General features: G+C 45.1%; 1 protein-coding gene across 2 annotated transcripts; it reads right to left on the bottom strand.

The window, feature by feature from the left end:
- Nucleotides 1-226: 226 nt before the first annotated feature.
- On the bottom strand, nt 227-13,112 carry AGO4 (argonaute 4, RISC catalytic component). 2 transcript variants are annotated; one of them, XM_014946530.1, is made up of 17 exons: nt 12,952-13,112; nt 11,623-11,743; nt 10,377-10,558; nt 9,843-9,979; nt 9,611-9,745; nt 9,348-9,435; nt 8,770-8,917; nt 8,080-8,199; nt 7,300-7,428; nt 7,004-7,137; nt 6,042-6,226; nt 5,775-5,934; nt 4,852-5,167; nt 4,467-4,601; nt 3,567-3,668; nt 3,170-3,369; nt 227-3,061 (listed from the first exon to the last, which is right to left on the bottom strand). In XM_014946530.1, the coding sequence occupies exons 2-17, from the start codon at nt 11,725-11,727 to the stop codon at nt 2,953-2,955; spliced, it is 2,385 nt and encodes a 794-aa protein (XP_014802016.1). In that variant the 5' UTR covers nt 11,728-11,743; nt 12,952-13,112; the 3' UTR covers nt 227-2,952. The 2 variants fall into 2 exon arrangements, with proteins under 2 accessions (XP_014802016.1, XP_014802015.1); XM_014946529.1 differs by lacking the exon at nt 12,952-13,112 and adding an exon at nt 12,424-12,587.
- Between the last annotated feature and the right edge of the window lie 2,637 nt (nt 13,113-15,749).

The following is a 15,749-nucleotide window of genomic DNA, read 5'->3' as shown; positions in this document are numbered from 1 at the left end:
TACACTCCTCAAAGAGACATTCTCTTAAACAATGAAGCAAAGGACAATGCTGGTCCTATGAATATCCTCAACTCCCTTGTCACTCTGTGGCCAGAATGTAGCTGGAATGGTGTTTTCTCCTTTTTTTTTTTTTTTTTTTTTTTTTTTTTTGTTTAAAATGTCAACCATCCCCTTTCCCCAACTCTTTAAACTTTGCTACATTTAAAAATCTTTCACACCACATAGCTAAACAGTGGCCAACAGGCTTTATTTATATATATTAAAAAAAAAAAACAAAACAAAAAACCCAAACAAAAACAAACCCAAAAACGAAAAAAACAAACCCAAAACACCCTAAAGAACTACATCTACAGAATGCACATCTTCCCATTGATTGACACATGCATCACGATTCGGTCAGTCCCGGGGGGTCCCTCCGGCCCCGTCCAGTTCCGGGACTGGGCCGTGGGGAGGACAACGCTGCCTGGAGCCAGGTCCCGGTGGTGCCAGGGGATCCCAGTGGTGCCAGGGGATCCCAGTGGTGCCAGGGGATCCCAGTGGTCCCCTCCCACCGCCTTCCAGCAGGAGATGGAGCCACAGTCGGGGCCCCGCGTCCCGGGGCCAGCCAAGGTCTCGCTCCGCACAGTCCGAGGGTAAATACTCCGTCCGGTCCCAGGCAAACAAAGGAGAGGCTCTCACTTCACTCAGTCTGAACTAGGAGTGCTTGGCACTGGACAACTAACTCACCGGGGAGAAAATGAACTGTTCTCTTAACGCACCCTCCATGAAACCAGTCACATTCTCGCCTAGTGCACAAACTCAAAATAGCGATCTTTGATCCTATAACCTAAAAATAATAATTAAAAAAAAGGGTGCTCTTTTCAAGGTGCCGAAGTTCTCCGTGTGTTGGGTCAGTCAGAGTTCCTTCTAAAAAGTTTTTTTTTTTCTTTTTTTGTCTTCTCCCTGAACGAGTACTGAGAAAAGCAGCCATCGAGCTGAAGCAGCGGTCAGTCTCCCACCCACATGTCCTGATTTGATTACACAAGTGAGGTATTCTTTAAAAAAAAATTAAAAAAAAAAACCACCTAAAAAGAACCTTTTTTTTTTTTCTTTTTTCAGTCTAAACCTGTCCACAGTACATGCCAGGAGCAGAGCTCGCTTCAGTCTCATTGTCAACAGAAAAAAGTTTAAACTTAATTTAATGCAACATACTACTTGAGAGGAGGTTATAAAACTGTTTGAAGACTTAATTCAGTGTACTCTGGTACGACTGAAAAAACAACCCCAGCATTTAGAAATGTAAACTTTAATTTATTTACAAGCTTAAAGACTGAAGGAAACAGCATTTCCTATTGCTGAAGTTCTGAGGGGGCTTTGGAACAGCGGACAACGCAGCAGCAAAGCCCACCCGGGCATCGGAGAGCACAGTGCAATCCTGGCACCCCTCAGAGTGAGTGCTCTCGGCTCCGCTCCGTTTGGGAATAAGCTTTAAATCTGCACTAACTCAGGGTAACACTACGAGGAATCTACTCTTAAACCTGCTCCGTTCCTGGATTCCACAAGCACTGGGTGAAACCAAGCCCCTCGTCTCTATCACACTTTGCGGCCGGAAAAAAGCCAAGCAGATTAAAAAAAAAAAAAAAGAAACAACCCTAATTTCTAGGCTGGGACAGACTCAGAGTCTGAGCTGGACGTCGGTTCAGGATGCTGTTGGATGCAGTTGTGTGTGCAACCCAGATCCCCAGGGGAAAAAAAGGTTCAAATGCTGGTAGGAGTCCTCGGGTTGCCTGTCACACAGTACGCTTAGACCCCACAGGCTGGGAAGCCTTTCCTACACATAACACCCAGTTTCCAAGCTTATAAAATATGTTGTAGACAGGACACCAACAGTGAATATAAAACAGTTAAAAATAATTCTTAAAAAAAGCATGGAAGTGCGTCTTTTCTAATTAGTTTCAGAAACTGCCAAATTGTTCAGAAAACGACACGAGAATGTTGGTTTAACTCATGCACAATCCTCAGCTAGAAAATTACACTGTTGGGGGGGCTTAAAAAACAAATATTTATTGCCAAAGTTAAACCTTCTATGAGAAAAAAGTTTTAAAATCACTTAGATTTATCAAACCACACAGCAGCATAAAGTGGGCACTTTTGTAAAAGTTTGCAAAATACCTAAAAGCTAATTTTTTTTTTTTTTGTTTTTATCATTTTTAGAGGGGGGAAATGATGGTTCAGTACTTGTTACGATACCATGGCAGTATTATTTGTAACCATTATAATTAAAATCTACTGACAGGCATCACTATCTGGTTATATTACACATTCACAGAACAAGAACCACCTATTTGAACTTGCAGAATAGTGCAATTGCTTCGCAGCCGAAGTCTGCAGAGATTAAAAAGAGAATCAGTCAAACTGACAAAAAACTGCAATACCTGTGAAAGTTATGTTCGTTAAAAGGCATTTACAGTAGTGAAGTCTAAAATCTCCATTTAAAAAAATCTATGGCCCCACACAATTCAACGCTTACGTTTAACTGGAGTCGAACATTTTGCCGAACTACGCGTACTCACGAAGCAGCGCACGGAGACGGGGGATCCGGCCTCACGATGAACTCATGGGATGAGGAGAGAACTTAAAAACGAGAGCTAGCAAAATACTCAATAGAAACCTTTCGTGCCAAGTCCTTTAAAAATTTCAGGATGATCGGCCTGTTGCGCTTTGAGGTAAAAATTCAGTCCAATGCATCAGAAAAGACAAGTCTATGAATTTCTATTACATAAAATAATGAAACAAATGGCTCAATTGTGTTGGTGCATCAGACGTTGCTGTGAAGTCCAGATTCAGTGCGACTGTTCAGAGCTGCTGGTAGTGGGCAGGCCGGGGGCAGGGGGGCCCCGGCCAAGCAGTCGGAATTCAAACGCTTCGGGACTGCGTGGGCTGTCGGTTTTTGCCTCATCTCCCCAGCTGCTCTCAAGCAAAATACATGGTGTGCTGAGTGTCGTGGTGGATCTGCACCGCCTTCGCCAGAGCCTGGGGGTCGCGGCCGTTGCTCTGTCCCGACACGTGGCTGCCTTCAGCGCTGCAAGGACGCAGACACACACACACAACCATCAACAACTGGGCCAAGCAGTGCAGCATTGGGGTCTGTTATCCAGCCACCGAGACGACGAGGCACACGGGTCCTTACCTGTCGTGATCCTTGTCCACGAGGTGGTACCTGGCCCTGAAGGCCACCAGCCTGGCGTAGTAGGCAGGAGCTGGAATGGAGACGGATCGCGTACAGCGGACGTAGGTGTGACACAGCTGGTAGGTCAGCAGCTGGAGCTCATCTGCAGTGAAACAGTTGTCATCCCACAAGACCTGGTAGTGGGAGGGCCGGCTGGTTCCCTGTGGAGGACAGAGCAGCGTGAGCACAGAGGCAGAGGTGGCACCAGCAGGTTGTACCTTCCACCAGGGCAACAGAGCGTAAGCGCCCAACGGCACCCAACTGCTGTGACTAAATCTGCCAAAGCTTTAAATAGAAGCAGCATTACTCATCAGGACAACCACAAGGGTTTAGTGGCACGGCAGAGCTGAAACGTTACCTGAATTCCCGCGTGGCTACAGAGGTAAAAGTCAAATTCAGAAGGATGTGTGATGGTGCTGTCCACAGTGGTGCCCGCCGGGACGTTCCCGCTCTTACCCACCTAGAGAGGGAAGGTTTTTATTAGCCCATGGGGTTTTTTTTGGAAGCGACCTAAAAATACCTCCTAAGGTAGACTCTACTCAAAGCTCTGTGAGCATTTACTGCTCAAGAAAGTGGAAAAATATCAAGGTCATTTACATAGGAGGAACGAAAATGTTCTCCGAGAATCCATTTTTAGAAACTTCACCAAATCCAATTGGTGTGTCATCAGAGAAAAATTAAATACTTGCCAGTACCATTAAAACTGTAGAGTGGGATAAAGCCTACACAAGTAATTCAGCATCTGAAAATGCAGGCTTTCTGAAATAAATTTATTTCATGCTCTGGTTTGCACTCACACCCCAGAGATCTGTATTTTTGAAGCAAACCCAAGATCAAGAACTCTCCTACAGAAGGTTCTTTACTCAGCTTGTGGATTTGTGCCATTGGAAAATCTTCCAGATGTGTCTGGAGACAGAACAGGCAACGAACTGAACAGCTAGTTCAGTTTATAGTCAGGAATCCCAGACTATAAAAACCCAGGCTGCAGCTCCAGATACACAAATACAGGGATACAGGGTACACCCACTCCAAAAGGGGCTGGGAACAAGCTGTTCCATCTGACCACTTGGTCTGGAGCAATAAAAAAAGGGGAGGAACTAGTTATTTTGGTAGAGAAAGCCTGTTACTGCACAGAACTGCTACTGCTTCTGCAGGTTAATTCCCTTTCTGTGGTCGTGATGGATTCCACCCCAATTAACCAAACAATCTTACTTTCCTGCTGCCATCACCTCCTTCTTATGGAGTCAACATTACTTGCCCTTTCAGTTTTGTCAGCACAGAATAGCCTGGTGTGATGCCTTTTCTGCACAACAATGTAGGTTATTCCTGGTCTATAATCTTCTTCCAAACTAATGCAGGCCTTCCGGATCGCTATCAGTTCTGGCCAAGCTACCTACAAGTAGAAGATTTCACTATAAGGTGCTGAATTCAGGACATATAACATTACTTTTAATTTTTTTTCCCCCACGTACAAATGCCACTTCATAAGGAAGATGATCAGACAGGGTAACTGCACATTGTGCTTGCCCAGGAAAACTCAATGCAACTGTTAACCCCCTTAGCAAATGCAATCCACATAAATAGATATATATTTTTCAAGGCCAACCAATTTTCACAAGCCACGAGAAATCATTAGACGATACCTGCTTCATCTGCCCTTCCGATACTCCCCCTCTGTAGTAAATGATCCTGGTGGGCTTGAAACGAGTGGATTTGTAGAACTGGATCAATAGTTCTCGCACCATGTTGGTGAGGTCCTGGATCACCTCCTGGCTGTAGAGCAGCTCCTGGGAGGTCTCCTGGCGCGAGGTCTGCACTCGCACGGTGGCACAGTACCGGCTGGGGTGCCCGTCCATGCTGCCCACCACCGCCGCGATGGACGGCTTCTTCCCATCCCCAGCAGGAGGGTGAGTCACGTCTGCTCCCAAAAAGATCACTGGCTGCTGGAACACCGAGGGCCTGTTCGATATAATTAAGGTTTGTTAAATGTTAAGTAATAACAACAGTAACACAAACAAGGGCAGCGAGGAAGGATGAAGAATTACATCCAAGAAGGGTATGTCCAAACCATTCCACTGAACTAAAACCCATCAGAATCTCTAGGGACAAAGTTCTCTGCCTCAAGCTCTTACTGTTCTGAGGGAACAGAAAGTGAAAAGGAAAGGATTAAAGTCAAACAAAGTTACAAGCATTTATCACAAGTCACCCCTCCTTACTCCTTTTTCTTTCAAGTTGGAAGGAAATACAGTATGCTTGTGGCAAGAGGAAAAGGTAAGACTTTAGCGAACCCAAAGGCAGGAAAAGAGAGATATGGGGGGGAAAAAAAGGCTTTGTGAGGTTGTTTTCACACCCACTTCTGGGTGGCTCTGACACTAGAGATGAGCCTCAGCACAGGGCTCACTCAGCAGAGTCTGAACACAGAAGCATCCTTCTCTGTCCACTTCAGACTGAGGGTACTTCTAAAGCACGTAATAATTTGAAAGGTACCATTTAATCAAGCAAAACAAAACGACACCGCTTCGCTTGACAAGCCAGACTTCAAGGAGAGCTTTCGATTTAATCTCACCTTTGATGAGGTACAAGCACATTGTTGATTCCTCCAAGCTTTGCATTTATCTTCAGACACAGGTTGGACAGTGTTTGTGGTGAGGTTTTTACCACATTCTTCACCTGAACGCACTGAGTGGCCATCCCTAGAAGCGTGTCACCAACCCGCTTCACCTCAGCTGGGACGGAAAAAGAAAAAAAAGAAGTTAATGGGTCCAATGACCTGAAGAGTCAGTAGCTCCATCACCGTACAAATAACTAACACTCGACAGCCTTTTCTCCGTACCGTACACGGGTGTCTTTCCAGGCAGGATCACCACGATCAGCTGCAGACCAACATATGTCAGTTTTAAGTGTTTGAACATGGGCTCCACACTGTCTGCCCCCTGGGCGTACTTGCAGAAACAGGGCTGGCCCTGGATGGGCATCCCCGCGTCCTTCGAGATCTTGCGCAGCTGGTCCGTAAAACTCCTGAAAATTAAAGATAAATGGATTTGTCCTGGCTTTTTTCCCATATGTTTCACTTTGCCGTTAATATTATCAACAAGATCTAGGCCATTTCACAGCACTTGCAACTTGACACTACAGTAATTATTTTTTAACAATCCTCTCACTCTAAGAAACTCACTAAGAGGATTCTAATCCTGTCTGAGGAGCTCCATAAGCCCTTGTTTCTGTAATTTTAGAAGTCTTGGGGAAACAAACATTCATTTGAGTTGAACATTGAGGCAGATTTCCCCAAACTAATACTGATGCTCTGGCAGACCATTGCTCCTCCACCAAACTTATCTGAGCACTGCAGCTGTGATTTTTCCAAACATTTCAGTGGTTCTCACCACCTCTGTCTTTAGGATTCTGTAGAGTAATTTGAAGGACAGGGGACAAATGTGGTTTATGTCACCTGGGTGTCAGTAAAGGTTAAGAAAAAAGTAGTTTCTATTTTACAACAAACGACCATCATCAGTTATTTGTAAAAGCAGCAGAATACAAGTGGAATTCAGCCTCCAGAGCAGGAAACACAGCCTCGGTGGTGAGGGAATTAACGCTTTTCCTCAGTGGCCAATTTGTGACAAAGTGCCTGTCTCCTCCTAAATATTTAAATAAAATATTTAAGATGTTGCAGAACCATGATTTCCTCTTTTTACTCTCAGATGCATTAAGACCAACTTCTGTTGCATAACACCTTTCAGAAACATGAGAAAAATAAACCTTGGAATAAGTTTCCTGAATAAAGAGGAAAATACTTACTTTAGTAAGTCTTCCCTGCATTGTTTCTGAGGAGCAAAACAGGCAACAGCCCAAACTTTAATCTCAATGCCAGCATAGAACTGTTTCCCTCTCATGTCCCACACACCTTGGTTTGGTGTCGCCACAGTCTTGTTCTAGGTAAAAATCCAAAGGCAAATTGAAAATAAAACGCTGCTTTGCCTTGACTATCTCCCAACACGGTGCTCGTACAAAGGAAGCCTCATGGGAAGATACAGGGAGCACTTAATGAATGTAAATAACCTCAGGACAAGGTATTTACAAGGTGTGGAACTCACCCTGCCCCCGTATTGCAGCATCGGTGCTGGCAAAACTCTGCCCGTCAGCTCTGTCATTTCATTGTGCACAACGATTCCAAACTCCTTCAGATACGGGTCAGGTCCACCCACCATACTGTTACTTTTCACCTGGTGACAACAAAAATATTCATGTAACTGCAAGGAATCACAGAATCACAGAATCTTCTAGGTTGGAAGGGACCTTAAAGATCATCTTGTCCAACCGTCAACCTCACTGACAAAAATAGACACCTGCACAACAAACAAGGAGCATCATCACTAAACCAGACCTCCCAGCACTACATCAACCCGGCTTTTGAACACCTCCAGGGATGGGGCCTCAACCACCTCCCTGGGCAGCCCAGTCCAATGGCTGAGAACCCTTTCAGTGAAGAAATTTTTCCTAATATCCAGCCTGAGCCTCCCCTGGCGCAACTTGAGGCCATTTCCTCTTGTCCTGTCGCCTGTGACTTGAGAAAAGAGACCGCCCCCCATCTCTCTACACCCTCCTTTCAGGGAGTTGCAGAGAGCAATAAGGTCTCCCCTCAGCCTCCTCTTCTCCAGGCTGAATAACCCCAGTTCCCTGAATGCTTCAGGTGGCTCTGTCCTCTTTGCCACGAATAGGCTTTCTATTTAAAAAGATTTCTTTTAAAGAAGTCAGATTTTTTTTAACTTCTGCAGTTGTTGGTCATTCTGTTTCTCACTAAACATGCTACAATGCTTCTGGAAGAACCATAAGAAGTGACAAATGCCAACTATTCAGCTGGAAAGAACACTTACTAGTCTGCTGATTTCTTCCTGCCGGTCCGGCGCAGATCGCGCAGTTGCTTTTATCATCGTCGAGGTCTGATTGTCCGTGAGCTTCTTGATACACCGCTGGCCCGCCACGATGTTACACACCTGCCCAGGGACAGAATCACAGAATGATATGGGGTCAGAAGGGACCTCTGGAGATCATCTAGTCCAACCCCCTGCCAGAGCAGGTCCACCCAGAGCAGGTCCCACAGGAACGTGTCCAGGTGGGGGATGAGTGTCTCCAGAGAAGAAGACTCCACCACCTCCCTGGGCAGCCTCTGCCAGGGCTCTGTTATCTCAAAGTGAAGAAGTTCCTCCCCATGTTTAGGTGGAACTTTGTACATTCAAGTTTGTGCCCATTTCCTCTTGTCCTGTCCCTGGGCACCACTGGAAAAAGACTGGCCCCATCCTCCTGACACCCACCCTTTAGGTATTTATAGGTGTTGATCAGATCCCCCCTCAGCCTTCTCTTCTCCAGACTAAAAAAACCCAAGTCACTCAGCCTTTCCTTGTAAGGGAGATGCTCCAGGCCCCTCATCACCTTTGTAGCCTCTGCTGTCCCCTCTCCAGCAGTTCCCTGTCCTTCTGGAACTGGGGAGCCCAGAACCACGAGAGGGGGCCTGGTACCACTTCATGGAGGATACACCACAGCGCAAGAGAAAGCGAGATTCTCACCTCAAGCGGTAAGTACGTGTGTTTCTGCTCCTGTCCTACTTGGAGACAGGGAAGGTGAGGATATTTTAGCTGCAGACTGTACTTCTGCTTAAAATACTGAGCTACTGTGCACTCCATCGCCTGCCCGTTTTCCAGCTGCAGAGGAAACCTATAAAGGACGTTTGTTCTCGTTAGACTTTTCAAGATTTTTTTTATTTTTTTAAGGAAAAAATGGTATGGAAAAATCTATTCCAGACCAGAAATGCTGGAAACATTTATTTTCCTTAGCCACTGGATCTCTTCTTTATGAAAAGATTTTATACACTATATACTGAATTTTTCATAGCTATTTTAAAAATTATAGCCTTTAATAATTATATTTAAAAAGTCAGGATATAGCTTCAATTTTCCTGTGCTGAAGGAAATAAAGAAGTGGTCTAAACCCACATTATTCCTCTTCTCCACTAAGACTAAACATTCCTATAAAGCGACACAGCTGCTCCGCCTCCAGAATCAACTATTCTTGCACAAACAATGTACCTACTATATCTAATAGGTTCAAGGTTTTTAAAATGGTCAGCGAGTGCTTGTGTACGTACGTCTGGTGACTGGCCGGTCGCCGAGTAACGTTGCACACTCGGTATTTTCTCTTCATCTGGCCACAATGGGTAACTTCTACTTTTAGACCTGAAAACCCAACACAAAAGTCCTCTAAATAAATTCAGGCATAGGTGTCACCTTTGGGAAAGACGAGGGCAAAAGGGAACGTGCCAGCTTCCCAATGCCTTGCAAATTTTCATTACAGTGTAACGTGAGCAGGTTTCCAGTATTTTGTTGCAGCAGCTTTAGAACAAGCCTTTACCTCTGATTTCTTTGGTAAATTTGACACGCTGGGAGTCCGTAAGGGGCTTGGTTTGTTCATTGATGTTCTGAATGTCCAAGACCTCGCACATGAACTCGATGATAGGCTGGGCACGATAGAAAGCAGTTGCTGACACTGGGATCAAAAAAAAAGAAAAAGAGGAGTGCTAATTTAGAAGCAGCAGGAACTCTGGGAACTCTGATACATTAGTGAGACAGAATTTCCTATGTACCATCAATGTTGAGCATCATGTTCCACATGGCAGGTCTGACCGACTGGTGGAAACCGAACCAGACCTCCCTGCCACCTCCCAGGGGGTGGTAATAACCTTCAGGAGGGGAGAAGAAGGAGCGACCCACAGGAGTGTACCTGAAAAAAAATAAGAAAATTAACACTTTGATCATTCTTTTCCGATACACCTTTTTACATTCATGCCTAGAGTGTTTAAAAGAATTTCTACAGTCGGTTAGAACTGTTAGTGCTAACTTATGGCAAGCACACAAAGGCTTTACAGACAGCACAGCTGGAAAGGCTACAGCAAATTCCTGGTAGAAACATGACCAGCAGGTACAGGGCCTGAGTTCAGATCAGATTTCCCTATTCTAGTGCAAATTCGTAAGGCAGGCATTGAATTACACAACTGCATCCCTCCTCCCTTCTGCTGCAGGGAAGCTAAAAGCAGCAGAATAGGAGCAAGTAATAACTAATACAAACGTTAGGCCAGAGGTGGGACCACGGCAGTGGGGAGGGCACCCAAAGCACCCACCTCATGGAGGGAAGGTGCCGTGTGATTACGTCAAGCGCCTGGACAGAATCTTCAGGAACTTCATTCAAGTGCCCAGCCAGAGCTTCCAGCAGCAACTGAAGGCTGACGACAGACACCCACTGAATGGACACCTTAAACGTCTGGTCCTTCCCCTCTCCTGGAAGGGTCACCTCCATGTCCACCTGAGAGGGTCAAACAGAATAAAGCACAAGCTTTCGTTATGGATTGTGGACTATCCCAACCTTGCGGGTTTTTCCTAGGTAACCTTTAAGTCTATACTTTTGACACCTAGTTTGTGTAATTCTCTTGAAACATTACAATTGATTTCCTTAGGATTTTGAAAGCTTGTAATTTATTCATCTGCGAAACTGCAGTGAGGTATCTTTAAGTGTAAGTTTTAAGCAATAATTAGTACGGTGCCATCACAGCTCCAGAGAACCGTGACTTTTTTTTTTTTTTTTTTAAGTCAGCCAATTAATATCAAGATGTCTTGTGAACCAAATGGAAGGCAAAAAAAACCCCTTTTGGTCAAAAAGAAGGCTCACTGGGAAACAGCAGCTGAGATCATTGCAGGGGGGGCAGACTAGATGACCTGTAAAAGTCTGTTCCAACCCAAACCATTAGATGATTCTGTGATTACTCTCACACAGCACCAGCCCCAAGCATAAAATTGAACTCAATTTTGTATTCCTCGTGGCACCGCACCAGCAATAACCAGATCCCTGGGGAGAAGAGCAGAGGGGTTAAGCTGTGTATCAGGACTGGTTAATGCAGACTGGGATCCGTTAGAGCCCAGAACACACAGGGCCAGTGCCACTGGTGTGGCTGTTGCTGGTACTGGTGCCACACGTTCTTGTGGAACAGGAGGACGTATCTCAACAGCGCAGCTAAACCAAAACAGTGTATTTTGTCATCGACAACTACTTTATCATTTAACAACAGAACAAGGGTTAGAACGGAGAAAAAGGAAGTTTTTATCGGGGTGAAAAAAAAAAAAAATCTACTTGCAGTTGAAAAAGCACAATGTATTAATTCACACTGATACATTCTCCAACTAAAGAGCTGGGAATCAGAAACTCCAAGACTACAAACTCCAGTAGAGCACCAATTAAGTTCCTAGAGATCCCTGACTGGCACTACCTGTCACTTCCAAGACTAGTTGGGGTTTATGTCACTAAAAGAGCACTTTTCAAACACTTGAAGAGTTTTCCCACTAAAGCTTAGAACTGCTTATAGTAAGACTTACCCTGTCCCGGCCGATAGGTAAGGGGTGTGCAGTGTACATGTTGCGTTTCCCATCGTAGCCAGGCTGCCGATCCCCAAATATCTGCATCTTGAAGTGTCTCACCATAGTGTCCACCACCTCTCTGCAGAGGGAGTTATGGGGTTTGGTTGAAGAACACAAAAATGCAGCAATAGTCTTATATAGTTTAAAATTCCTTTTTCCCATTTTCTTAAATGAGAAGGCAGCAGAACAGCAACGCACCAGAGAACAGCCAAGTCACCACCAGAACTTTTAAAAGTCAACTCCAGACTCAGACAGGGAGGTTTCAGCACATGGGTGCCTACACATGAGGCAGGTACCCTGTCAGCAGTTACACAGGCACTGGGATCTGGAGAAATGCTCAAACATGGGAGCAAACTTTTGTCTTGAGGTGGGTGAGGGTGCTCTGTGCATCACTCAACGTGTGGACCCTGAAATGCTGGCATCAACCTGCAAACTGAATGCTGTCCCTCAGCCACTCACACGTGTTCGTGTAACAGACCGGGGAACAATTATCAGGGACATTCACTTGTAAACTGGAAAATAAAACCAGCCTTGGTTCAGTGCTTCGTACATTTCCTAGAGCCTTCCAGATTACAGGCCAATTGCAAAACATCTTAATAAAAATAAGGAAACTATTATATTACAGTTCACTGAAGAACAACTGTTAACCACGGTACAAACAGAACCCAGCCTTTAGCAGATGAAGAATTCCCAGGATGAACAGTTTTCTTAAATTGAGGCATATATATATACTCTTGAATTTTTGTTATCAACTCTTACCTGTTCACTCTTCGGGGGCGTTTTTCTGGTTTGATATCTACATCATAGTGATAAACATCAATCTTGGGGATCTGAACCTGAAAGTGATTGGCCAGGAGGCGGATGGGTTTCCCAACAGTTCCCAGGCCGGGGCGGCGGGGCGGCTGGAAAAGGCTTGCTGGGGGCCCTGGGGAAGGCAAATAAATATGCATGAGATGGGAGGGATCATTCAGGGCAGTATCATTTCAGGTGTGCTTTAGCTGAAAACATCTTTCTGACAGGGCAGAAAGAAATCTTAAGTAGCTGGCTGGGGTTGCAAATGGAGGTGTTCCAAGGAGCTCACAGCCTTCCAGCTGCTCAGAACTTCCCAGTAAAACAATGTGTTCCCTAAAGCAAGTAAATAAATATGCATGAGATGGGAGGGATCATTCAGGGCAGTATCATTTCAGGTGTGCTTTAGCTGAAACATCCTTCTGACAGGGCAGAAAGAAATCTTAAGTAGCTCGCTGGGGTTGCAAATGGAGGTGCTTTTTTGTTATCAACTCTTACCTGTTCACTCTTCGGGGGCGTTTTTCTGGTTTGATATCTACATCATAGTGATAAACATCAATCTTGGGGATCTGAACCTGAAAGTGATTGGCCAGGAGGCGGATGGGTTTCCCAACAGTTCCCAGGCCGGGGCGGCGGGGCGGCTGGAAAAGGCTTGCTGGGGGCCCTGGGGAAGGCAAATAAATAAATATGCATGAGATGGGAGGGATCATTCAGGGCAGTATCATTTCAGGTGTGCTTTAGCTGAAACATCCTTCTGACAGGGCAGAAAGAAATCTTAAGTAGCTGGCTGGGGTTGCAAATGGAGGTGTTCCAAGGAGCTCACAGCCTTCCAGCTGCTCAGAACTTCCCAGTAAAACAATGTGTTCCCTAAAGCAAATACAGGTTAGGGCCATAATTCATCCTCAAAATTTTAGTGACATTTATTCGTGGCTGTGGTTATGAACTTTACAGAGTCCCGAGATGGAATGCAACCATTTACATATGAAGTATTTTTATATAATGTAAAAACAAAGATATTCCTACCATACCACCATTTCTAGAACTAGCCAATAGCCGCAGCATATTTAGGACATACATTCCCAATTTTTATCTGAAAATTGATATTATCTGGAAATATACCACCATTTCTAGAACTAGCCAATAGCCACACAAGCCACAGTTTTTCTTCTCCCCTCCACCCAGGACTTAAAGTCCAGATGTTAACGATCGTCACTCCTGGCATATTTAGGACATACATCCCCAATTTTTATCTGAAAATTGATATTATCTGGAAATAGGCAAGGGGTATTTTTACTCTAAACTAAGTTAAAAACCTATTTCCATGCTGGATCTAAGCTAAAACAGTGTTGTCATCTCCTTTCCATCACAAACGGATCACTTTTGTTAATAGTGAAATACTTTTCCCCTGCAGCACAATTTCAGCCAATCTAAAATTCCAACACGAAGAAAGGAGTGAGGAAAGGTTCAGGTTTTCTTCTAAAAAGAAGAGTAAGGGAGAAAGCATAAAGAGAGGTATAGACTCCTCTCGGATGTGGAGAAGAATTTATTTGGACAAAAGCAAGAGCTTCAGGAACAGTTCTGAGGAGGAAATTATTAGGCTTGAAAAAGTACTCACGCAAGCTATTCACTAGTTAAGTCTTTAGTTAACTTCCTCAAAGTGTTAAGATCTGAAATACCACGTAAACAAGATTAAACAGACCTTTTTTTAAATATCTATCACAGCCGTCGCACATAAAGCAAACTGAATTAGTGTATTTTCATGGATTTTGTCTGTATCTGCCAATGCTTAGCGCGATCAAAGCTTCCTCCCTCTGCTGTAGAGTAGCAAAGGAGAGGGGGTAAAAATATTACAACACAAGAATGCAATAATAAACCAATGACAGAACTTTGGGCAAATTTAGTATCGTAAGACTGTGCCAATCTGCCCGTATTCATTTAAGTCAGAGATTCAGAGTTTATAGCAGGAGAGAAGAGAGGCAGATCAACTGAGGGAGGATGAAACTCGTACACTTCAGGGCGCAGCAACAAACTTCAACACAACCCTAAACTAAAGGCAGGACCACATCCAAGGCGCCTTCTACACCAGGTTTATAAGCCATCCAACAGCTATGACATTACCCATTAAAATTGGCAGTCTGAGGACAGGAACCCTGGCATATTTTTAAGCAGAAGTAGCACTCAGAGCACACGAGCAGCCGTGGCCCACTCGACACGTCAGCTCCCCGAAGCCGCAGCGGTGGCTGCCGGGCCACAGCCGTCCCACGCCACGCGGCGCTGCCCCCGCACCCCCTGACTAATCGCCACCGGGCCAGGTGGGGCCCACGGCACCGGACCCAAACCGGTTGCGGGGTACAGCTGGGACTTTAAAACACTACAGCCGTCTGGTCAAGCATGAATCATCAAGGGCAATCAAAGTTTGCTGCGCTTATTTGGATACTAGAGAGATGATCCATTAATCCCGTGCTAATTAGTCTGAAGTAAGTGCAGGCACTGACCTCCTGCAAGAGATTAAATGACAACTATATTTACCCATTTTCCTCCCTGGGTATTGACAAGTTCTGTAAACAGCATGGCAACGCTGACCTCAGGCGGTTTTGATCGAGGGAGATAAAACTTACACCTTCTAAAGTTATTTCTCAAATGATTCCAGACAACAAGCTAAGAACCTTTTCCCCATCTGAAGCCAGGCTGCCCCGCAAAGTCACACTGATTTTCATCCGGATTTTTACCTGATCAGCCTGACTAGGGTGACATGTGCTGTTACTCTTTTAATTTCCTCTGCTCTGTGTGGATTATGCACCAAAACACCCTCCACCAAGTTACTTCAGACAGGAAGCAGTTCTACCAAACTAAAAGAGGATCTGCTTCTACAGTGGGAAGCCAGAGAGGACGGGGGGGACAGCACACATACACCAGCAGGCTCTCCCAGCCAGCCCTTTGCGGGCTTAAAATCTGGATTCTTCTGGAATCGCCCACCTTTGTGTCAAAAAACATTCCCTATCGCCCCAAAAACGAGCACTATTGATAGTTCCATTGGGAACTGGGATGGGTGAGATGTGCAGAGCGCTCGGGTCACCAGTCCTGGGGTATGACAAGTGGAGAAAACGCCCACATGCAAAATACCACCCACAGAAGTTTGTTATAAAAAAAAGGTAAAGCCTGTATGTTCAGAAAGCATCACCTTAAACTCTTAGCAACGGCTTCATGTCAAAAAGACAACCAAAAAGACAACCTGTGATGGTGCCGGAGCCCCCGAGGGGGGGACAGGGGTAGCGGGGAGGGGGGGAACGGGCCTG

Source organism: Calidris pugnax, unplaced genomic scaffold, assembly GCF_001431845.1.
Source record: "Calidris pugnax isolate Ruff unplaced genomic scaffold, ASM143184v1 scaffold113, whole genome shotgun sequence".
Classification (NCBI taxonomy): domain Eukaryota; kingdom Metazoa; phylum Chordata; class Aves; order Charadriiformes; family Scolopacidae; genus Calidris; species Calidris pugnax.
Note: the sequence above shows the minus strand (reverse complement) of the source record. Positions and strands in the feature narration are given on the sequence as shown.